Source organism: Mytilinidion resinicola (genome assembly GCF_010093595.1).
Source record: "Mytilinidion resinicola strain CBS 304.34 unplaced genomic scaffold BDZ99scaffold_27, whole genome shotgun sequence".
Taxonomy (NCBI): Eukaryota; Fungi; Ascomycota; class Dothideomycetes; order Mytilinidiales; family Mytilinidiaceae; genus Mytilinidion; species Mytilinidion resinicola.
In genome coordinates, this window is record NW_022985463.1 from 307378 (window position 1) to 328860 (window position 21483).

The 21483-nt window shown below is 49.9% G+C and overlaps 8 protein-coding genes across 8 annotated transcripts; 5 read left to right on the top strand and 3 right to left on the bottom strand.

The window, feature by feature from the left end:
• Positions 1 to 312: 312 nt before the first annotated feature.
• BDZ99DRAFT_576232 (allantoin permease) lies at positions 313 to 2360 on the bottom strand. The gene is made up of 4 exons (XM_033728562.1): positions 2110 to 2360; positions 1790 to 1881; positions 1262 to 1688; positions 313 to 1209 (listed from the first exon to the last, which is right to left on the bottom strand). Exons 1-4 carry the CDS (start codon positions 2308 to 2310, stop codon positions 379 to 381), a joined length of 1551 nt encoding a protein of 516 aa, XP_033570298.1. The 5' UTR covers positions 2311 to 2360; the 3' UTR covers positions 313 to 378.
• Positions 2361 to 5507: 3147 nt separating this feature from the next.
• On the top strand, positions 5508 to 6686 carry BDZ99DRAFT_503358 (uncharacterized protein; the record flags this gene model as incomplete). Its single annotated transcript, XM_033723957.1, has 2 exons — positions 5508 to 5731; positions 5789 to 6686. 2 exons carry the CDS (start codon positions 5508 to 5510, stop codon positions 6531 to 6533), a joined length of 969 nt encoding a protein of 322 aa, XP_033570299.1. The 3' UTR covers positions 6534 to 6686.
• Positions 6687 to 7582: 896 nt separating this feature from the next.
• On the top strand, positions 7583 to 8431 carry BDZ99DRAFT_547275 (uncharacterized protein; the record flags this gene model as incomplete). The annotated part of the gene is made up of 1 exon (XM_033726895.1): positions 7583 to 8431. The coding sequence occupies one exon, from the start codon at positions 7583 to 7585 to the stop codon at positions 8177 to 8179; it is 597 nt and encodes a 198-aa protein (XP_033570300.1). The 3' UTR covers positions 8180 to 8431.
• A 296-nt stretch (positions 8432 to 8727) lies between these two features.
• BDZ99DRAFT_482184 (uncharacterized protein) lies at positions 8728 to 9463 on the top strand (the record flags this gene model as incomplete). Its single annotated transcript, XM_033722465.1, has 2 exons — positions 8728 to 9145; positions 9234 to 9463. The coding sequence occupies 2 exons, from the start codon at positions 8728 to 8730 to the stop codon at positions 9461 to 9463; spliced, it is 648 nt and encodes a 215-aa protein (XP_033570301.1).
• Positions 9464 to 10602: 1139 nt separating this feature from the next.
• On the bottom strand, positions 10603 to 12379 carry BDZ99DRAFT_526700 (Annexin; the record flags this gene model as incomplete). Its single annotated transcript, XM_033726161.1, has 7 exons — positions 10603 to 11261; positions 11319 to 11545; positions 11595 to 11813; positions 11874 to 11966; positions 12018 to 12077; positions 12131 to 12266; positions 12346 to 12379. The coding sequence occupies 7 exons, from the start codon at positions 12377 to 12379 to the stop codon at positions 10603 to 10605; spliced, it is 1428 nt and encodes a 475-aa protein (XP_033570302.1).
• An 877-nt stretch (positions 12380 to 13256) lies between these two features.
• On the bottom strand, positions 13257 to 14704 carry BDZ99DRAFT_427330 (putative class V chitinase). Its single transcript, XM_033717154.1, has 3 exons — positions 14673 to 14704; positions 14045 to 14546; positions 13257 to 13979 (listed from the first exon to the last, which is right to left on the bottom strand). Exons 1-3 carry the CDS (start codon positions 14684 to 14686, stop codon positions 13293 to 13295), a joined length of 1203 nt encoding a protein of 400 aa, XP_033570303.1. The 5' UTR covers positions 14687 to 14704; the 3' UTR covers positions 13257 to 13292.
• A 1453-nt stretch (positions 14705 to 16157) lies between these two features.
• Positions 16158 to 16613, top strand: BDZ99DRAFT_526702 (uncharacterized protein; the record flags this gene model as incomplete). Its single annotated transcript, XM_033726162.1, has 1 exon — positions 16158 to 16613. One exon carries the CDS (start codon positions 16158 to 16160, stop codon positions 16611 to 16613), a length of 456 nt encoding a protein of 151 aa, XP_033570304.1.
• Positions 16614 to 18177: 1564 nt separating this feature from the next.
• BDZ99DRAFT_468295 (uncharacterized protein) lies at positions 18178 to 19942 on the top strand. The gene has a single exon (XM_033721209.1). It carries the CDS (start codon positions 18617 to 18619, stop codon positions 19730 to 19732), a length of 1116 nt encoding a protein of 371 aa, XP_033570305.1. The 5' UTR covers positions 18178 to 18616; the 3' UTR covers positions 19733 to 19942.
• Positions 19943 to 21483: the final 1541 nt, after the last annotated feature.

The window sequence follows — 21483 nt, forward strand, 5'->3', positions numbered from 1 at the left end:
CCACCCAACCACTATATCTCCACAACCAGCGCCTCCATTCAAATTCTGACACGGTAGAAAGTTTCGCGTCAGTCTGTACATGTATTCAATAGGAGGACAAGTCCTCAGGACGTGTTGTTGAATTTATACGAATTAATTAGAAGTGCGGTTTGGAGTCGCTCTGTACTCCACACTTTTTGGTGACCAACTTGCCAGAAGCGGTAGGTGCACGGACCATGAGGAGGGGTAACGAAAGGAGTTCCCAGTAGAGTAATCCAAGGTTGAAAGTGCACGGATGCAAAGCTTCTGGCGACGATGTTGGATACGTCCTATCTTCTGTGGTATCTGCTTCTACGACATCTTACTGGATCAACCCACCCCTTAATTCCCTTTCCCCCCTCACAAACAGTACCTAAAGTGCGAACTCTCCTTATCCGTAACATCCTTAAACCCCTCTAGAATCGCCTGCTCATCCGCTCCATTCGCTGTCCGCTCCCCAGGTCCCATGAGCTTATCCCTCCGCCTATTCTCCCACATCATATAGAACCGCAAAAACACCGCTATCACAACCATCCCACAATAACTCACAATGAGGCCAGTCAGCGCGGAAAAGTAACGCGGCTTCTCGCGGGCAAAGAAGATCTGCGCGCCAGCGATGTTGCCGCCGGCGTAGAAGCAGAACCACAGCCCATTGGCGATGGAGCGTTTCGTGTGGCCCGCGATATTAGAGGTGAGCAGGTTCCAGGAGAGGATGACGGGGGCGCCGACCATATACTGGAGCCAGGTGCAACCGACGAGCGACCACCTATGGTCCAGCGACGTGAGCCTTATCCCGATCAGCCCTCCAAGCGGCGGGAGACAGATGATAGCGAGGATGATGCATCTCGTGTTCTTGAAATAGCTAGCCGCGAGACCGCACAGCGGCACGAAGAAGAACTCGAAGGCGCCGGTGGGCAGCTGCAACAGCGTGGCGTAGATCCCCGAGAACCCGAAACCCTTAATCAAGGCCGAGCTGAAGTTGGAGACGCCGCCGTTGATGACGCCGCACGCGAGGCCGATGAGCATGAGGCAGTGGACTTTGATGTCGAGGAGGGCTTCGACGACTTGCTTGGGTTGGAATTGCTTTGTTTTCACGCCGATCATGTTCTCGGCGATGCGGTCGATGGCTATGACGCGCTGTTTGTGCGTGAGGAATTTAGCGGTTGAGGGGGAGTCGGGCATAAACCAGAGCTGTTTATGTGTTAGTAAATGGATGCTGGAGAAGGATGAAGGCAAGACGAACAAAGACCCATGACCAGACGAAATTCATGAGACCGATCACGAGGAAGATCAGTTTCCAGCTGCTGATGGTGGAGGAGTGGGTGTGGCCTAGCCCGTATCCAAGTAAGGCTCCGACCATCGTGGCCATTCCGTTGAATGCGAGGAAGACGCACATCCGGAGAGGCTGCTCAGAACGCGTGTAGAACATGCTACAGATGTTCATGATAGCAGGAGAGATGGAGGCCTCAAACATTCCTAGCAGAAATCGCAGAACGAGGATGCCGGCGTAGTTCGAAGTCGCAGCGTGGCAGCAGAGGAGAACGGACCATATGAGGATCATGCTACCCGTGTATTTGGCGACGGGTAGACGTTGAACGAGAAGATTTGCGGGAATGGCCCAGAAGAGGTAGCCGAAATTGAAAATCGAGGCTACCCAAGAGTATCGTTGGCTATGGAAGCAGTTAGCAATCTAAGACGTTATTTCTCTCAAACAGCCAATTCTTATACTGGGCATATGGATAAGATAAGAAAGAAAGGGGATCAAGCATACCCTACAAGGTCCAGGTCTTCGAGCAGGGAGTACGCGGAAGCGTAGTTCAGAGACAGTTTGTCAAGGAATTGGATTGTATATGTTACGCAGATCTACATTATGGAATGTCAGATATCTTTTCCAAACTCTTGCTGTCTCTCCAAGTCTGCATGCCATTTACTGAGAGCGTTGCATGAAAGACATTGGGTCATGTGATTTTGATGAATCAAATAAGATATGTCTCGGTCTGCAATGATGATATGAGAGTCCTTGTGAAGCACATTTCTTTCATTGCCCTTCCCGGTACATCAAAGGAGCTGATAGGTACGAAATAGACTTACGATAGGCATAATAACCCAATCAATCTTCCTCAGAACCACCTTCCTCTCCGCTTCTAGTTCCTCTCGCGAATACTGCTGAACTTCGAGATACAGATCGGCTCCAATGTCCCGCATCTGCTTCTCAGTAGCAGTCTGGCCCTCTAGAATGCTGGGTGGCACTTGAGAAACCCCCCCTGTCTTCTCCTCGAGTTTCTCCGCCATGGTGAGGTGTTTGGCGGCTGTGATAGCGGCAAAGCGGGGAAGGAATCTGGTGTTGGTCTTTTAAACACTGTGAAACTGATACACACGACGTACGCGACCCAGGATATATATGCCGTTACCGCGGGGACGACCTCCACTCATGATCGGCGTTATCAGGCCGCCTTGAACCTGTTATCGCTCTCATCGGAAGACTCCTGCGAAGTAGACTTGCACCGTTGGTCAGGACAGCGGGGTTTATCATTGCCCTTGTCGATGTGAGATCGTCGTGTTGGGATGGAGGAACGGGTTGCTAGAGTGGGACCTCTTTTGTGGGTCTCACGAAGCTCGAACGAGTCTAGCTTTGCTAGGAAGGCCTCCTCGGGCTACTAGTGACGTTCCATCGCTTCTCCACCAAAACCCTAATCGTCACTTTTTATGCTATCTCAACTTCTTTACCCTATCATCAACTCAACAATCACAATCTGGAATACACCTACGCCGGCCTCGAATTTGAGCATTCTACGGCTCTCTTACAGCGGTATCCCACCACCTGTGTTCAACCATGAAAGCTCGATGCACAGGAACTTGCGGCGATTATATATCAGACATTCGTAGCCTCTCGTGGTGATCATGGGCTGTAAAGACCATTTCTACCAGTCTTTTCTCCCAGGGATCCTTTGTTAATGTGGCTTTCCTCCAACCAGTGGAGCGGCTTGGTACTTAAGCCCTCGCCCTGGTTGCTGTGATCCATCTCTATATCGCGCACTGTATCCAATCCAACCTTATCGATGATATCAGATGGACCATTACTCGCGCCAAACCATCCTTTGAAAAGCATGTTGATATCAGGGGGCTCTGCGACGCCTTTAGAATGGACATGAAGAGATTGAGGTAACAGTTCTTTTTTTCAATACTCAATCTCTCAGGTCTTTCTGCTACCTATAAAGGAGGATCTCGCTATTACAATTCTCATCGTCTTCTCAATGCTCCCACGTCAACTGTACCTTAAACTCTGGGGAAAACGCCCCTTCGGCTTCTTCTCGGAAGAGACTCGGCTCTTAACGTCGACGCTAAAGCTCGAAGTCACGAGACTTTAATGTTGATGTCCCTCTATACAACACTCTAACCTAAACGTACCTTGTACTCCGAGCTAAAATGTGACTACTTGAACAAGCTTCTGTGGAACATATGAAAAGTACGCATCTCAAGAACTCAGTCCAGATTCAAGTATGGTCTCTGATACGCATAGTATAGAGGTCCTAGCACGCGCCGAATGCAGTCCGTTTCAGATGCAGCTTGAATTCGATCTCTCCGTTCCTGGTCATGCTTTTTAAGCAGGGCTTCATCTTCGGTTTGCGGGGGCAGTTTGAGAAGCGAGGCCGCAGCGATCTAGAAAGCTATTCTGAAATTATCGAGGCTGCCGCAACGATGAGAAGAACATGATGCTTCGGTCTTTGCAGGCCTTTTCATCTCTTAATACTCTACATCCCTCGAACATGTTGCTCACTGCCGCGTTGACCGACATTTGGAATCTTCTTACCGTTATTGCCCTATTGTTTCTCAGTGTTAGCCATATTTGACTTCATTTCATTCGCTAGATTCCTAAAGTAGAGGCGTTAGCCTCGGCGTCAGGGGGTTTGGGTAAATAGGTAAAGAGGGACGGGAGTAGGCGCTCGAGTTGTCAAGATATTAGGCTGGAAAGGTAATGGGACACTTAAGAGGCTTGAAACTCTGAAGGGCAAAGGGTGCACTTTTCACGTAACCTGGCTCTGGATCATTCTAAAACATAAACATCTACTTCAATACATTTGATTGGCTCCTTTGTTTCTATAGTGTCTTGCTATAGATATCCGTACGCTTCCCTGCTAATGTTGGTGAGGGCCGTGGGGCTCTAGCGTACCTATATCATCCAATGGCAGACCATACACTTCCACTTTGCGTACACCCTGCTGACGCTGTCTGCGGTAGCCTGGCAAATTTACTCGTCGTCCACAATGCCGAAATTCTCCCTCGGTCGGAATGCTGATAACATCATGAAGCTCCTCAAGGCAGTTATAAACAAGTGTACGGATTCCGATGGCGAGGGATTGTATACAAGAGCCGCGCGTGCAACATGATTTAGCTTCTCCGCATAAGTTCTCTCAAGTTACGAGTACTGCTATGAAGTTCATGGTCCATGGAATCGGCACGAGGTATGGCCCACGTTTTATACATGGTGATGTAGCACCGGCCTAGGATTGTTGGATTCACTGAAGCACTACAGGTGTTGCAAAGATTTCTCGCAAATGATTATGAGAACCTATATAAGCGGTCATGTCGCGGCAGGGCTTCATCGCCCCAAGTCACGATTATCTAGAAATCCGACCTTCTACCCTATATAAATCTCACGCAGATCCCCCAACACCTCGCAACAACGGAACCGTATCATCCCACCACCCGCCCCCCAGCCCTAGACCCTGAGCCTACTACCACGTATCCCCCTCAGAAGTGTGCCCCCCTCATTAAGCGATACTTATACATCACCTGTATTCCCGTAAAATCGGCGATTGGGGGCCATATTAACTATTTTTCGTGGCATCTACTAATTCCTAAGAATTGCGACGATTCGGCTCTCTCGATTATCGGGTGGTTACCATAAGCCCTAATATCACCGATTTTTGAGATCGTACAGGCCTCAAAATCGCCGATTATGGGGTAGCACAAACAAGCCAAAAATCAGCGAGACTTGAGGTTCTATATACACGCCAGTATTCAACGAGATTTACCTACTCAGTCAGCAGTTAAAGGCCCCTAAGGTTACATGATCCATATAATGGAGCTACGGCGAAGGAAGCTACATCTTGTAAAGTATTGATGTAGAAGTTTGGGTCATATATGCTATATCGGAAGAGAAGTTTCATCCTTGGATCTAGCCCTAAAATTGTCGAGAATTAAGGTTGTACAGGCCCCAAATCGCCAATCGGGAGGGAACAACAAGCCTGATTATCGCCGATCGGGGGCGTGTACAACCTTAACTCTCCCTGATTTTGGGCTTGTACAACCCAAAATCTTGCTGGTCTTTGGCTAGTGTACCCCCGTTCATCGAGATGCGATATCGCCCCCAATCGCCGATCTTCCGGTGAAATAACTGATTTTCGAAAATCGCTTGATAGGGGGGCTCAAAAGCACCACCTCCTCTACGTCAACGAAGAATCTTTGGACCCCCAGATCTGGTCAATATGGCATCCAAGTCAACTGCCGATGACATCGATCCCGAGCGTGCCTCTCCACTGCTTCAGCTCCCAGCAGAAATCAGGTTGGCCATTTGGGGCCACCTTTTCCAGGACCCCGTTCACGTAAAATCCAAGCAACAGGATAAGTCCATAAATGCATATTATTTCGAGAGAGAACCATATCTAGTCAAAACCGAAATACCTAGGATAGCCGAGGAGCTTGCTGCTAGGTAAGTGAGCCTTTCGAGCTGCCCCCCAGGTTTGCAACCACGTTAACACTGCCACAGGAGCACAATAACCCCCGGCCTCCTTTCCACCTGCCAGAAAATTGCAAGCGAGACCCTGCCAACCATGGAAAATCTGCCATTTGTAATGGCATTAGCCGACTTTTGGCAGGTGATCACCCGGCTGACACGAGACGAAAAGCGACGCATTAAGCATGTCTGGATCACGATTGGGCCTCATGACTCCTCTGAGTTGCACGAAGCACTCTGTTATGGACTGCGGTACTTCTTCAAGCTTGAGTCCATCACATTTCTCCTTCCGCCTCCAATAGTTGCGCTCAAAGTAGCACATCCAAACACGACCCATCGATACCTCGTCAAGAAGGCGCAGTGCTATCCTAGGGATGCTGTTTATGACAATTTGCAGATACTCGGCGACAGGATTATAGAACTTACACGAGAGGAATTTCACCGGCTACTCCAAGACCCTGTCATCAAGGCCGCTTTTGCGAAGTACCCGGACTTCAAACTCGAGCTTGACGGCCAGGAGGATTGGAGAGCTCACGTATACAACCTGCTTGAAAAGCACCCCGAGGCCAAGCCTCTCTTCGGCAGTGACTGCGAAATGTTCATATTTTCTCGTTACCTCTATAAGCGTGGAGACGTTCTCGATATTGCGAAGGAGCTTGAGAACCTATCGCATTGGCTTCCGAACACATGCACATGGAAGGTTGTGGATTGGAATGATGTTGGCAAAATGTGGGATTGGACTCAATATGGTATTGCCAGAGGACAGTCACTTCAGTGACAACTGTCGAGCTCATAGGTTCCGGTTGAGGTAGAGGAAGTATTCTCCCTCCACTGGAAGGCGTGTCATTAGTATATTTCCTCGTCAGACCACTTGTGTGGATATATATTGCAAAGATCGGGTAAGATGAGGCTCTGGATTCGATCGTTCATCACTATGAGGGTTACTTCGAGCAGTTTTTGGAAGTTTGGGCGAGTGGTAATTTCTAGTGGCACCTAAAATAGACTGAGGATCAACTACTCAGCACTGATTCCTATTTTTCAATGACTTTCGAGGTATTTTATGAACCGGCTCTCGCCTACTGTGCCATTGAAGTATACATTTCTCCAAATTTGTCACCGAAGTCGGAAAATATATTGCCAAGAATACGGACGCACCATCCATGGTGCGTCGTTCTCACATACACACTGTCATTCACAGCAAATTTCTACCTCACGTTAATCCTACCGTTCACTAAGAGTGCTCCATAAGCCAATATCATAAGATCGAACTCTCAACTTCACCGACTTCATCAACCCCCTTCAACCCTTGATCATGTCTCTTCCCAGATGGACTGCCTCTCCAAGGATGGATGAATCTCGCATCAGCTTCCTCGACCTACCACTCGAGCTTAGAGAGCAGATCTACGATGTGTACCTCGTCGACTCTCGCGATTACCTCTGCACTAGCTGTAGCTACACGAGTTTCTTCGGCGCATTTTACTCGGGTTGCAGCACTACAACCTAGGGTCAGCAACTCATATGCAGTAACGTATCAGGATAACATGCTGATACAGGAGGAAGTAACAGGTAGTGCAACAGCAGTGCTGCAGCACGGTATCAGTACTGTATCAGGAAACAGGATGAATCAAGTAACGCGTCAGGAAGAGATACCACGTTATGCCCCCGGGGCTGGCCCCCCTCCTTCCCCTAGTATATAAACAACGAGCTAGACACCCATAGAAATCAGAGTTCACATCAATTTCAACCTGAGTATTTTAGTACTGGAACGGACAAAGTCTCGAAGAATTAAGCATCTGCCACCACACGAGAGCGGAAGCTACTAAAGTCATGAGCCGAAAGACTTTTGGAGACTTAGTCACATTATCGGACTACCCGTCAGATCCCATCGGTTATTATCAGGCGATGGCAAAGGACTTGCGTGCAATCACTCGTAGTCCTTCGGTCCGTCCGGCCTTTGCGAAGATTGTCACCAGCCTCGTCTACACAGTACACTGCTCCCACTTGTGTGATGGCCCTGCAGGTCGCTGTCTACACCAGCGTGCCCCTCTTCATGACTGGATAGTAGGGTCAGCGAAGAAAATTCGAGATAGATTTCCTGCAACTAGAAAGGCTACCTTGGCCCTGGCATGTCGTTATCGGGATTTATGGAGTGGAGGTCAATGTTTCATGGGACGGGAGTCAGACGAGGAGACTTATAGCCGAATAGAAAGGGTTGGGAAGGTCAACGAGTCAGCCAAGGTCGCCGCCAAAAAGAATGTCGCCAAATTCTGGAGTCACAATCTTGGACTCTATATGGAGATATTCCAGAATGGATGGACTTTGAGTTTCACCCACGATACATCGAGACCTATACGGTCTCCCCTAGCGTTGTGGTTGATTTGGATGAGATCAGGGATACTCTCAAGAAGGAACGAAGCGCCGTAGAAAAGTAGCCAACTAGACACGGCACTATAGTAGCAAAATCAAACACCGCTCGCAAAAGGCGTTGTCGGCTCCTTCATAGCTGTTGGCTTACTCAGAAGCTTCCTGTATATATTTCCTCCTTCCGCTCAATAGCTAGCTTCCTCACCATCATCAATACAACAGCTTTTGGCCCCACATCTAGTCTTGATTCGTTTTCCTTCTGACTACCACTCAGCGTGATCTGACTACCACTCAGCGTGATCTACCCGTCAGTGTCCTGCCTAGGTGCAGCTGGTAGTGTTGGTGGCTGGCCTTCGCGTACGACCGTAAATACGCTTTTCTCAACCACGGTTTGTCAGCCCTGGAACTATGATTGGGAACACGAAAGTAGAAAAGATCTAGAGGCGACGCACCTAAAAAGAAAATGAGAGGCACACTTGAATGCCACGTCAGCGAAAACTTTTGGGCTCCTTCTAGGGTCCTCTCAACCCATACCAACCCCGAAGATAAACTACCACTGAATACCTCGACTGAATACCTCGAACTCCTTCCAAGATGTCTCTACTCGAATGGAGGGAATCGAAAAAGATCGACGAGTCCCGCATAAGCTTCCTCGATCTCCCCGCCGAGCTCCGCATACTCATCTATTGCTCACTCATCGTCTTCCCCAAGATCCTCATCTTTCCCAGCCTCCGAATGTCACGACCTACCTTCATCTCTCAGAGTATAGCATCTGCCGCCAGATCACCGTCGAAGCCCTGCAAGAGTTCTACTCCCATAACACCTTCTGCGCTACGGACCACTACGAATGCGGCCCTAAATTGGCTCCAGGACTTCTCCATAAAAGCCGGCAAGTAAAGTGCCACATTCACAGGCCACCGGGATTCCCAAGGGCCGTCGAACCCAAGTACGCGCACCTGGTCCGGGAGCTGAGATACGTGGTTCCATCGGAGAAGTACTTTTGCGATCCCAAAGCGATAGACTATCGTACGGCCCGTACAGCAGGCTTTCGCCGGCTTGCGCAAAGCCGTCTTCTTGCTGCATACCAACTTCGATACGGCTGATCTTGCTGAAGAGCTTGGGCACCCGTCTTTCGATCGCAAATGCATTTCGGGTGAAATTAATGAACCAACTTTGATAAAGATCCAGCAGGAAATCACGGACTTGGTGAAGAGGAAGCTGGATATGTCGATTTCTGGGTCTGGCGAAACTCCAAAGGAGATCCCCGATTGGGTCGAATTCGAGTTCACTGTGCGCAAAACCAGTTTAGAGAGCAGTCAGGGATTGTGGGGCCTGGACTGGTGATTGTCGAAGTATTTGAACGCACCCTGGAAGGGACAAGAAGTATGTGCGTTGAAAACCCTTTATGAAGATGACGATGAATCTTGAAGCTGTGGTGGGACTATAAACGTCGTGTTAGACGTCTTAATAATCTGTAGCGGGACTCAATACGATTCATGAACGAGAAAACGGAAACCATATCCTCGGTGAAAATCTCAGTTTACAGTTTCTCTCTTCGCAGGTGATCTAAACCTTGCAATACTAGCAGTAGCTAGAGCTTGCGTGGGACCTCCTTGTTACAACTCCACCTGACGATATCGATCATCTAATCTAGGATATCGCTTCACGCTCTTGCCATGTAAACTTACATCAACTATCCTTGTCCCCAAAAGCTGTTCACTTTCAGAAGATTGAAAAGATGATACTCACTGGATTCCGAATCCTCACTACGCGCCACTCTTCCGCAAAGCCATTCACCAGTGTATTCTTCGACTTCACCCCACCAAGCTATCCCACAAACCATCGCGGTCTCTTCCATGAGGCTGAATCAGAGTTAGTTAGTGGATTCATGACAGAACATTCTGCAAGAACAAGGGCATGAGCTGTGGCGTGAAACCGTTTTTAATGTAGTTGTCTGTTTAGTTGTCTGTGCTTGTTAATATCAGCGTCATCCAAGCTGGAGCCACCGGCATCCTTTCATACCCACGCGAAGAAAAATCCAATAGGAGATCACGTGAGCTACTCTCTTTTCACGTGGTTGACGAGTGATCTCCACCCTCAAATCTGGAGAATGAAGGGCTGATGTCGGAAGATGCATTTAGTGCTTAGAGGAGGTACTCCGGGGGATGAGAGAAGCTTGACATTGCGTGACAAGCCCAGATTTGTGGACTAGGAGAACTCCAGCGAATATGAGTGAGAAGAATAGACGAAGGTATCCGAGATAGCGTATCGTCGTCTAATATTCGCAGTTGTTAAGACCACGGCCAAAAGCGAAACCTCAAACTAGATCGAAGAGACCATGTCTGAGCAGGATGAGAATTTATGGAACCAAGTACCCAGGAAGTCGATATGAACACTAGAAAGAGAAAAAAAACCCACAGAAACCCTCCCATCCAAAAGAAATCCCACCAGAAAGCCCGAAAGGCAAGTCCAGCTTACAAAACCTACTCGACACAAGCAACAAGTAGCCTCTCCTGGTCACCTCTCGTCTCGCCCTTGATCCGGTTGATAAGCGTCTTCTTGTACTTCGCCTGGAATGCAGCCTCGACCTGGTTCATATACTGCCGATTCCAGTGAATGCGAACAACACGGTCGATCAAAAGCTTGTCCTTAGTGCCCATACCAGCCATCGTAGCCTCTAGTTGCGCCGCATCGCTAGCTGCACGGTCGAGACTGCGGGCAATGATGAGACAGAGCGCGTCCTCCATGTGGCCACTGAAACGGCTTTTAATCATACTATCAAGCGTCTTCTGATATTTCTTATGGTAGCCCTGGGCGATAGCGCGGAGCTGGTTGTCGTTTCGGTTTGTCAATATATGGCAAAACTGGACAGGGTCCTTGTTAACCGTGCTGCCGAGGGAGCGCTGGAGCTCGGCGATGTCTCGGTCAATCTCTTGCGGGATCACGGGGACCGAGTCTTCGTTGCGGGTCGCTGCGACAACCATCATGTACATTTGCTCGGTGGCGCCTGAGAGATCGCCCCTGAGGTCGGCTTCGAGAGTCCTGTGGAAGAGTGTTTGATACTCGGCTTTGATGGCTTTGATGTCGGCGTTACTTCTGCAAAGAAGGACGTCATCAAGTACTGTTTCCTTCGTTCCCAAACCTTCTAATTTGTCAACTTAGCCAGATAGAGCATTTCGAAAGAAGGGCGTTCGCATACCCTTCATCGCTGAGTACAGCATGTTGGCATCGTGAGTTAGCGGACCCCAAACAAGGGCCACAAGCCCTTGCTCGAAGTAACCTGACACTTCCTTCCTGATCTCTGTGACTAGATCCTTCTTATACTTGGCACTGTATTGCAAGCGAATACTATTCATTTTGGCTGGGTCTGGTTTTGAGAGGACGCGGATGAGCTCCTTCTCATTGGTTCCGAAACCCTTCATAGCTCTGGCAAAAATGAGTTGATATCCTATTGCAGTTACAGAAAGATGCTTACTTCTCGATAGCCGTGACCTCGGCATCGGAAGGAACTTGGGGCAATTGGCTGGGTGCGTATCCAAAAGTTGGAGGCGTCGGGACAGCATACGGGGCTTGAGCTCCATAGGCAGGCTGTCCATACTGACCGGGTGGCGGCGCTCCATAAGCACCAGGGGGTCCTTGAGGAGGGTATTGCTGGCCATACGGTTGTGGTGGCGGCGCCCCATACTGTTGCGGTCTAAGACGTGTAAGATAATTGCTGAGAGTGCGACTACGCATGCAGGAACCCTAAACTCACGGCGCTCCATACTGGCCCGCAGGGGGCTGTCCGTATTGTTGGGGCGGAGGTGCCCCGTATTGGCCTGGAGGAGGCTGTCCATATTGTTGCGGCCTGATAGACTTGTGAGATTGTTGTCGCAATCACGACTGAATTTGGACTCACGGCGGATACTGCTGTTGCTGCGGAGGGTAACCCGGCGCCGGTGAACCTGGGTACTGGCCTCTGAATATTGTAAGACAGTTGTTGCGGCCAATATTTGCATTCTCGACACTCACGGCGGAGGATATCCTTGTGGCGGCGGTGCTCCATATTGACCCTGGGGAGGCGGGGGCCCGTAGCCTTGCTGCTGAGGAGGATAAGGTGATCCTTGAGGGTGTTGAGGCGGTTGACCGTAGGGCGGCTGCGGCGAGTCTGATATGTGAATGTTAGTTGAGCTTCAAAGACATTTGGAGTATGCGCGAAGCAAGGAAAAGAAAAGGTGGGTGCTTACGGCCCTGAGGAGGGTACTGTGGATAGCCAGACATAATGATGGTGCTTCGTATAGACCTAAGTCTTGCACCTGCAGGTAGCTAGGTAGTGCTAACCTGAAAGAAAGTAAGCATTGAGGCGTCGCAACTCGTACAGACCTCTAACTTACTATAACGTATGCAGTGGGCGCTGCTCACTGTTTGTGAAAGTTTACGGTGGGTGGAAGAGGGGACGTAGAGAAGATGTAGAGAAGGTGGAATCAAAAGAGCTGATGACAGAATTATTGGAGGGGCTTAATGACATCTGGGCAAGCACTGCCCCGCCGGAGCCATGGGGCGAACAAGGTGGCGGTGCTCGAGTTCCAAGCATTTGGCGCGTGGTTGCCTTCGAAACCAGAGCACGAGAGGAATGGTGGCCCTGGGCGATCCTCTCGAAGGGGCGAAGTCCGCCGGCTGTCGGCGAGAGGTGACAAGCTTGGGGTCTTGGCATTGAGGCTGGTGTTTCCGAGATCGTACGAAGGACAACGATCCATCACGTGACGGTGTACTGTGCCTCATGACGATTTGGGAACATTCAGTTCGTTCTCAAAGAGACAAGTAACAATCTTGAGAGCTGCTTTGTGTTGTTTGAGCTGTGGCTGACTGCTACCATGCTGAGATAGCTTCCCCTGGTTTGGGAAATGAGTAGTGAGCACTGTGACAAAAGATTCACAGTCTCCATATTTGGGACTTTAAACCCCAACATCATGCAGTCTTTTGGCACCCCATTCAGCGTGGGCAGAACAAGCACTACGAAGCTTCAAATAGCCTCCAGATCAGAGGGTCTTTGGAGTCCCGTCAGAGTTGTCAAGATTTATAAACGAGAATATAGGACTCGAAGGATAAAAAAGAGGATATGCAATAGCTACATGTACACTGCGCACTACAGAAAACCCCGAGCACAGATTCAAGGATGAAATCCCACTACTGCTCACTTATTCTTCGCCGCCATCGTCTTGACATGGCCCCAATCATAACTATCTTCACCCAAACTCCACGCCATGACCCCACCCAGCTTCAAAGGCTTCACGATGCTCTTAAACTGCTCCACCAACTTCACAGTGTCCCACGTCCAGAATAGATGCTCTGAAGCATCATAATAGTATTGGCCTCTCACTGTCGTATCGTTGACTCCTTTGACCCTCGCAATCGCCCACGACCCTAGCACATCCACGTCTTTACACCCACTATTTGAAAACGCGTGCTGGCAACCCCCTTTGCAATACTCATCACTGGTCCCGCAGTACCCAGCCTCAGAGCAGCAAGATCCCACAGGACACGAGTGGCCGTTCGCGCCGCACATACCGTCACTCGAGACCGTAATGCTGCCGGCGGCAGGAAGTGGTGCCATGTTGGCTTTTTCGAATGTCACTGCACCAGAAAGCTTGGTGTCGGCGCCGGTGATGGGATCTTCAGGTTGTGCGAGCGGGCAGCCGAGAGGAGTGGGACAGTCGCCCTTGGTGGTGAACCACTTGGCGTAATAGGCAAAACCGAGGTTTATCTTGGTAGCGTCAAGTTTAATGTCGATGTAGCGTTTGACGGAATCGAGGGAGTCTTTAATGGAGGTGTGGTGGCTGGTCGCGGTGTTGCGGCGGTTGGAGAGGTCGTAGGTCATGACCTACAAAATGCAGTGAGTATATGTGGCTTGGACGTTTTTCTAGCTCTTTGGCGTGGAGTACTTACATTGACGAAATCCATATGTGGCCAGATAGTCGGACTCGTCACATCGATGTAGGCCATCATATCAGTCGACATTCCGGGCACCGCAATGGACAGTATCTTCGTCCCAATGGCCTTACGGATAGCAGCGAGGAAGAGCGCAAAATTTGCGATCTCGTTCGCCGGGTTTCCTGCGTTGGTCTTGTAGTTTTGCCCATTGCCGCCAGGATACTCCCAGTCGATATCGACCCCATCGGCGCCAGTTTTCTGCAACATCAAGTACTCAGCCTTCGCGAAAGCGTCCATAATAGCCTGATCTTTCACTCTAGCCGCGAAGCCAGGCGCTTCTTCACCCCATCTGCCGATGGCGATCATAGCCTTAACGTCCTGACCGTACTCGGAGCGGATTGTATCGACGGATACGAAGGGATTGTAGGTCTCCGGCGAGTTCGCGTGGGCAAAACTAAGCACGACGTGCGTGATGCCAGCGCGGTCTGCGGCGGTGCCGGGGCGACTCGGATGCCATCTAAAGGGAGAGTCAGCGGATCGAGAGTGCGACACTTCGATAGACATCAATGTCGAAAATGACAAGTATCCAAAGAGAACAAGATGAAATAATAACGATGAGGCCGTAAAGGAAGAATGTACGTACTGGTCATGATACATCACAAATCGTCTCGGGGCCTCGCCGACCGCGACGCCCCAGATAGTCGCCACGGCGGCGAGGATGCTGGAAGAACGCATGTCGACGTCTCATTTGAGAGTCAATTAAGCTATGTTCCTTGAGAGGAAGAAAGTATGCCGCAGGTCCCTTTCCAAGGCACGGTGAAGGATGATATTGAGTTGGCTGAGATGCTCGAAGGTAGAGAAAGAGTGTAATATGCTTGGCCCGGTTTGAGCGCTTCAATAGCTATATAATGAATCCAGATGCCGTGGAGTTTGAATGAAGGAGATGATATCTGACTAGATCAAAGAAGATGTACTCCATTGCGTGCGATAAGCGTTCCTACTTATATACGATTACCTCTGACTTAACCGTCACCCTAGTTCCACAATATCACTACATCCACCGTAGTTGAAACAAGTTTTTATGATAAGAGGCGTTGTCCGGCCCGTACCGTGCCTTGTGGCGCATTTCATCTGTGCCATGGTTCACCCTCCGCACAAGGAGCAACGCGCTCGGTTAAAACCAAGGGACAACATGAAGCAGGACCTTGCACAAGAGTCATGTGTGTTGAGGACTACGCTTTCGTGTGACAATCTTGAAGATAATGAGTCCTTATGTTGCCATATCTAGAGGGTTATATTTGATGTTTTCCTGGTTTTGGATTGTGACTGCCTGAGTGCCTGGTGCAACAGGCAAAAGGAGTAGCGGTGCAATCTTAGGCGGCGTGGAGCGGGCCCTACCGTACCGTGACTAGGTATTCAAAGACCTAAATTAAAGCCCGAAAGATGGAGTTCGTTTCTAAGTTCTAGATACGCCGCCGGATGGTGGGGGCTTGATAATGGAGAGAAGAGGCACGAGGTCTGCAGGGAAGAGAGGACTAGGTTCACTAAAACTTAACCTTACTGATTTGGGCTCAATGCACGTGACCGCAATATTCCCGCACATAGTATCTGCAGAAATGATTTTCGCGGCTATTCATACTCTTTATAAACACTACGTAACTCCATCGTCGCAAGAGGAAAGTCGTTTAAGTAGGGCCGCTGTGTGTGCTGCTAGCCTTGGCTTCCGACAGCAGGACAGAACGTGCAAGTAGTAGTACATTTCAAGGTGATTACGAACCTGAAAAGCCGATTGAGCCTTCTGCGTTTTAGCCTCATTATAATCCTACGCTGGATGCTTGAAACAATACCATGTTTTGCAACTTGGTACACTTCATTCTATTAGCTAGGTATGGGCCTTGCGAGCAACAGCGCTGTTCACAGAGGCCACGCGTTGAACTCAAAGAGTGGTACCGTGATCATGTCTCGAGCCCACTAAGAAACGCCAGAGTTTCCCTTCCATTAAACCCTTCTTCTACGTCGTTTTCATAAGTGCGATTCAACGATCCAGCACGACTGCCTCCTCTTTCTTCACGTTGATAGATACACGCAAAGAGTCCAAGTAGAAACCCACCAAGCTTCTACAAACACCATGAAATCAGTCCAGCATCTCGCCCCCTTCGGCCTCGCGGCAGCCATTGCCTCTGCCTCCACCACCGTTCCTCGCGACGACGCCCGCCACGATCCTATCGAGATTGAAACTCTGTACTCCCCCATTATCATTACCTTCACCACGAGCGCTATCCTCGCTACTCATCTCATCGTCAAGGTTTCTACTACCACTGACACCGCTGCGCATCCTATCGTCATCGCCGTGACCCTCCAGACCATGATCGCCCGAAAAGACAACCATCGCGAACCTTACGAAAGCGAGCCTCTTTCGTCTATCGTTCCCACTCCTATCGCTACTGCTACTGCATTCACCTCCTTCATCACCTCCGTTACCGATGGTATCCATAATCACGGCCCTATTGGACTTGAGTACAACTCATCCAGCACTCCGACGCTCTCGCACCGCCGCCACTGCCTCTTCTTATCAGAGTCATAGCATACCTTTCAACGGGTGGGATTATATGCCATCTAACTAATCAGTCGGGTGCTGAAGTGGAAAAGTACAGGCCCAGTCCGTATAGAAGATTCAAAAGTCCGAGACAGGGCAGTCGGCTGAACTATGTAGCGCGGATTCGTCTTAACGGAGATGAGTTGAATATGGTGCTCGAGTGTTAGACAATTATAAACCGAGTTTCCAGAAAGTAGCTTGTACATGTTGAGGCATAGATTCTTACACTTGGCTTTCAGAAAGTTGCGTTTGAGATAAGAAACGCAAGGATGCCGTTCTTGGAATGCAAGCTCGTCCTAGGTGCTGTACTTAACGTGTACACGGCAAGCTTCTGCACGGGATCCTGGACTATCAATACAATCAGCTGCGGTACCATTGGGATGCCAGTATTATGGGTTGGACTAGCCGTCCCTGTTCATCTCCTCGCCATTCAAAGCCTTGGATTGAGCACAAGAACAACATAGGATGCGTCATAGAAGAAAAGAAGCTGGAGAAGCTCACTCTATGAATGGGATAAGTATGAAGCCGCCCCCTGTATCGCCCACGAGGAACTTGTTCTCAGTAAGAGGCTTGAGACGTATTCGTTTGTTGCTGTATCTTGGTGTACATTACATCTATCGTTGCTGTTACGCATGTCCTTCTATAGTACCATTGCTATCAGCTCTTTACAGTTCCTCGGTAAAGCTCTATCCCTTGCGAGCATGTGTAGAGATATCTTGCTAACGCGTTAAAGGGTACGTCGACAGTATCCAAATCATTGCCAGATTTATGGCTTCCACGATCATCTGCCGGGCAGTGCTCATGTTTGAGTGAGTTGGAATGCGGAATGCCTAGGAAGAACCAAGAAGAAGCGGGCAGCTTTTGCTAGGAGAGCTGTCCCACAGCGACTAAAGTATCTTAGCCGTTGAAGTAAACGTAAGGAGCGCCGTAGAAGTAACGAAACGGGATTCCATATGAGTAGGGGAATACATGACAACATATTTATGGAATAGCACGAAGAAAGGGGTGAATGAGGTAGAGGCGACCCCTGTTACGCGCTAGATCCAATTAGGGAGTGTGTTTACATCTTTCTCGCCTAGCGACCGAAGCCGAACCATGCAACTCCAACCTCACACCAACATCCTCATCGAGCCTCTCCGCCAGCAATAATGCCTCGCAAGCAGGTCTACGGCAAGCGCGCCCCGGCCACGTCACTTTTTTCGAATATTCTTGATTCCTCAAGCCCAGAGCAATTGGATGCGAAGCCACCACGTCGGAGGATGCCAGGAGAGAAGAAACCTACGAAGAAGACAGAACTTAGGTCGAAAGGTCTTGAGAATGAGAGGATACAAGAAGCTGGGGCTGCCAAGCAAGAGGCGGACAAGACAAAAAGATACGAGGATGCTGGGCTGGGTGATATTGAGAACCAGATGGAGAGCTTGAAGATCGAGACTGCAGATACGGACGCGCGAACGAGAGAAATATCGAAAGAGAAGAAGGCTAGGAAAGCTCTAAGGACAAAAGATTCGAATTCGAACCCTGTGGCTACAGAAGGAATTAAGCAGAAACGACGTATAAAACCTACATTGATCAAACCCGTGGATACGGACGCAGAAGCCCATACAGAAACTGTCCCGGCAGAGAAGACCCCAGAAGTGCTGGTCAAATTGGCGATACGCCCAAAGTCGTCCCATGAACAGCATTCCGTCCAAAGCCAGCCTCAGCCCCGACCCGTAGAATCTGTAGACAACTTCACACATATCCGACCTCTCCTAGACCTCTGCAGCGACTCCACTGCCCGACAAACTCCAACATCATTCTCGTCCTGGTCCTCAAAGCTGGAACCTCACTTTGCCGTCTCTAAAATCGCAGAAGCATCTTACGGCGAAGTCTACCGACTCTCCCTCAAAGCCTCGATCCCCGGCTTCACAAAAGCAGACGAGTCAGTACTCAAAATCATGGCGCTGAAACCGCCGCCGGAACACTGTCCCACAGCCTCCGAAGACGGTACAATGTCTAAAGCAGATCTTTCCCGCCAGAACAAGATAGACTGGATGTCATCGCCCGCCTCTGTCCTCTCAGAAGTCCAGCTTCTCCAACTCATGACACCCATCCCTGGCTTCACCAACTTCCGCGAGCTGCGGATATTACAAGGCCGCCCAGCACCCGCTTTCGTCACGGCGTGGAAGGCATGGAACAAGAGCAAGATCAAGGGCGAGAAGAGCGTCTTCCCAGACCCGAGCCGCAAAGCCAACTATGACGAAAATCAGCTATGGGCTGTCGTCGAAATGCAGGACGCTGGATGCGATCTCGAGAACATCGTACTACGAGACGTATGGAGCGTGTGGGACGTATTCTGGGGCGTAGCGCTCGCAATCGGCAAGGGCGAAAAAGGCGTCCGCTTTGAGCACCGCGATCTTCATCTCGGAAACATATGTATCCGCTCGTGTCGACCGCCATTAGAAGACGCCGAAAACACAGATCCGACGTCCGTTCTCACAGCCCCAAGGATCCACAATACACACCGTAAACTCGGCTTCACGGGTCTCGAAACTACGATTATCGACTACACCCTCTCCCGCGCTGACACTGCTGACTCCCCGTCTCCGACTGCACAGGATGTAGCTTTCCTGGACCTCGAGGCTGATCCCGCTATTTTCGGCGCCGACGCGACGTATGAGTACCAGTACGAGATATACCGCCAAATGCGCTCTGCGATCTACTACGGCCGCCCGCTCGCTTTCACCTCTCCGGACCCTTACACCCTACCTGCCCACCTGCTCGAGAAAACCACATGGCGAGATTTCCATCCCCTCACGAATCTCATTTGGCTCCATTTTTTGCTGCATAAGCTGCTCGAGAACGTCGTATGGCCATCTAGTGATCCGGAGCTTGAGACCACGCTAGCAAGAGTAGATGGGAAGCTCAAGAGGGCGGAGCGGAGGGCGCGGAAGATCGAGAGGGCTTTGGTGGCACTGAGGGACATGTTAGATCCGGAAGTGCTAGGGGATCAAGTGGATGAGATGGGGGTAGCGAGTGTTGGGGAATTAGTGGCGGTTGCGTTGGTGGAGGGGTGGTTGGGGGAGGAGGATGTGGTTGGAATTGCTGGAGAAGGGCCGTGGAAATGATGAAGACCCCAATAATGCTACAATTATTGGAGTTCGAGTGTGTTGAATAGATGAGTTGCTGCATTGGTTGGCGTTAGAGTCTTAGATGCTTGCATGGCGAGGGGTATTCAAGTCGGGTGCGTCTCCGTGATGGGAGGCTTGGATTAAAATCTGAAATGCATGGCAGCATCTGGTATTATCCCAGAGAAGTTGCAAAGTTTTACACTCACCTTCTCTTAGTCATCACTGCTGTCTCTTGTTGCTATAAAAACCCACCGCCTTCCCTTTACAGCTTCTTCTTTGCTGTCCTACTGGGTTTCAAATCAAAGACTTGGGACTCTGAGATCCCCATAGGTGTCCAGAACTTCTCGAGTTTCAAAGTGCTTGCATTTCATGGACTACTCAGATGAATGATGCCCACCACCTTCGCCCCTCCTTTTCTATGTCCATCTTCCTTTTCTGATCTAGCCCATACTCACCCCTCGATGACGTAGATTATCACCGATTGACCCCGAAGATGCCTCATCTCCGACGGTCCCAACTCGCAATCATCAGATGGCAAGAATGAAAGAATTTGATCCAACCACGTGCAGAGCCATGGATGTTGGTCGACATGAATATTGATATCCTGCCTCGATGCTGCCGACTCCTTCAGTTCTTGATAAAAGATTTGGAGGAGTTGGGGTTCTTGTACGTGAGGAAAGGTGAGGAAGGGGGAGGTCACGTCAGTGTCATGTGTCGAGATTTCTTGACGCCCGGAGGTCAACAAGATAGGAGGCGGTGAGATACCATTGAAGGTGACTTACAATGGGGCTCCTTTTCCTCCGATCTGTCTTTCGATCTACTCCTCTTCGCCGCTTTTCCAAGCAAGAAGGTGAACAGTCATCTTCTTCGTTGCCATGTCTACAAGAAACGACGACAGCTGAGGGACAGCTTTTACGTCCGAAGAGTTGCAAACAAAATACCAGCGGACATACTTGCTCTGTCCTTCATCTTCGTTCTTGCAAGATGAAGGTCTTTGCATCCCTAGAAGAATGCATTACTCCATCATCCAATTTCACACTTCTGACAGCCACCCCGAGCCCTTGCATCCAATTAGCATCATCCCCTTTCGTTATCCATCATCACATTTTCGCTGAACCCCCTCCAGCCTTCCAGACCCTCCACCACCATTGTTTGCTTTGTTGTTGATATGATTCCCCTGCCTCCACCACCATCAAGTGTCTCAATGCGTAGGCTGATCTCCTCCCCCACTTCCGCTTCTCCATCGGGGCTGTTTACCAGCGATTTGATCCCTCCTTCCTCCACCATCGCTTTCTTCGCTTTCCATTTTCGACCCTCCAACCATATTATTTTAGTGTTTGGCGTTCTGGCACATAGCAACGTGCGGTCTCCGGTCTTGATCCTCCAGCCATGGATTGATGTTGATGCAGTTTTTTACACTCCAGCACCACTCGAGGGCACTCCATCGCTCGCTGGATGGTCTCGTTTTCGATCCTCCAACCATCAATGGATCTTGCAGCGGTTTTTGCACACGAAAACCAAATCCACTCCCATAGCCAAGAGACTTCTTGGTTTCGATCCTGCCACCATGGGTGGTAGTAGATGCATATTTTAGAGAAACACCACTCCACTCCATACCTCTATCGTCTTTCCAGTTTGGATCTTCCACTCATCGTAAAGTTGAAGTGCGCATTTGCCACCAACACCAGCCCACTCCATCATACCCAGTCTTGTCCCGTGTTGATCCCCCACGACATAGATCAGAGCGC

Bases quoted from the DNA above. Each gene is read 5' to 3' on its own strand.
- BDZ99DRAFT_576232 (XM_033728562.1), bottom strand. From the start codon at position 2,310: ATGGCGGAGAAACTCGAGGAGAAGACAGGGGGGGTTTCTCAAGTGCCA. The intron at 1,882-2,109 runs GTAAGTCTATTT...TCCATAATGTAG, and splicing joins ATTGGGTTATTATGCCTATC to ATCTGCGTAACATATACAAT. The intron at 1,210-1,261 runs GTTCGTCTTGCC...ACACATAAACAG, and splicing joins TCGTCTGGTCATGGGTCTTT to CTCTGGTTTATGCCCGACTC.
- BDZ99DRAFT_427330 (XM_033717154.1), bottom strand. The intron at 13,980-14,044 runs GTAAGTACTCCA...TGCATTTTGTAG, and splicing joins CACATATGGATTTCGTCAAT to GTCATGACCTACGACCTCTC.
- BDZ99DRAFT_468295 (XM_033721209.1), top strand. From the start codon at position 18,617: ATGTCTAAAGCAGATCTTTCCCGCCAGAACAAGATAGACTGGATGTCA.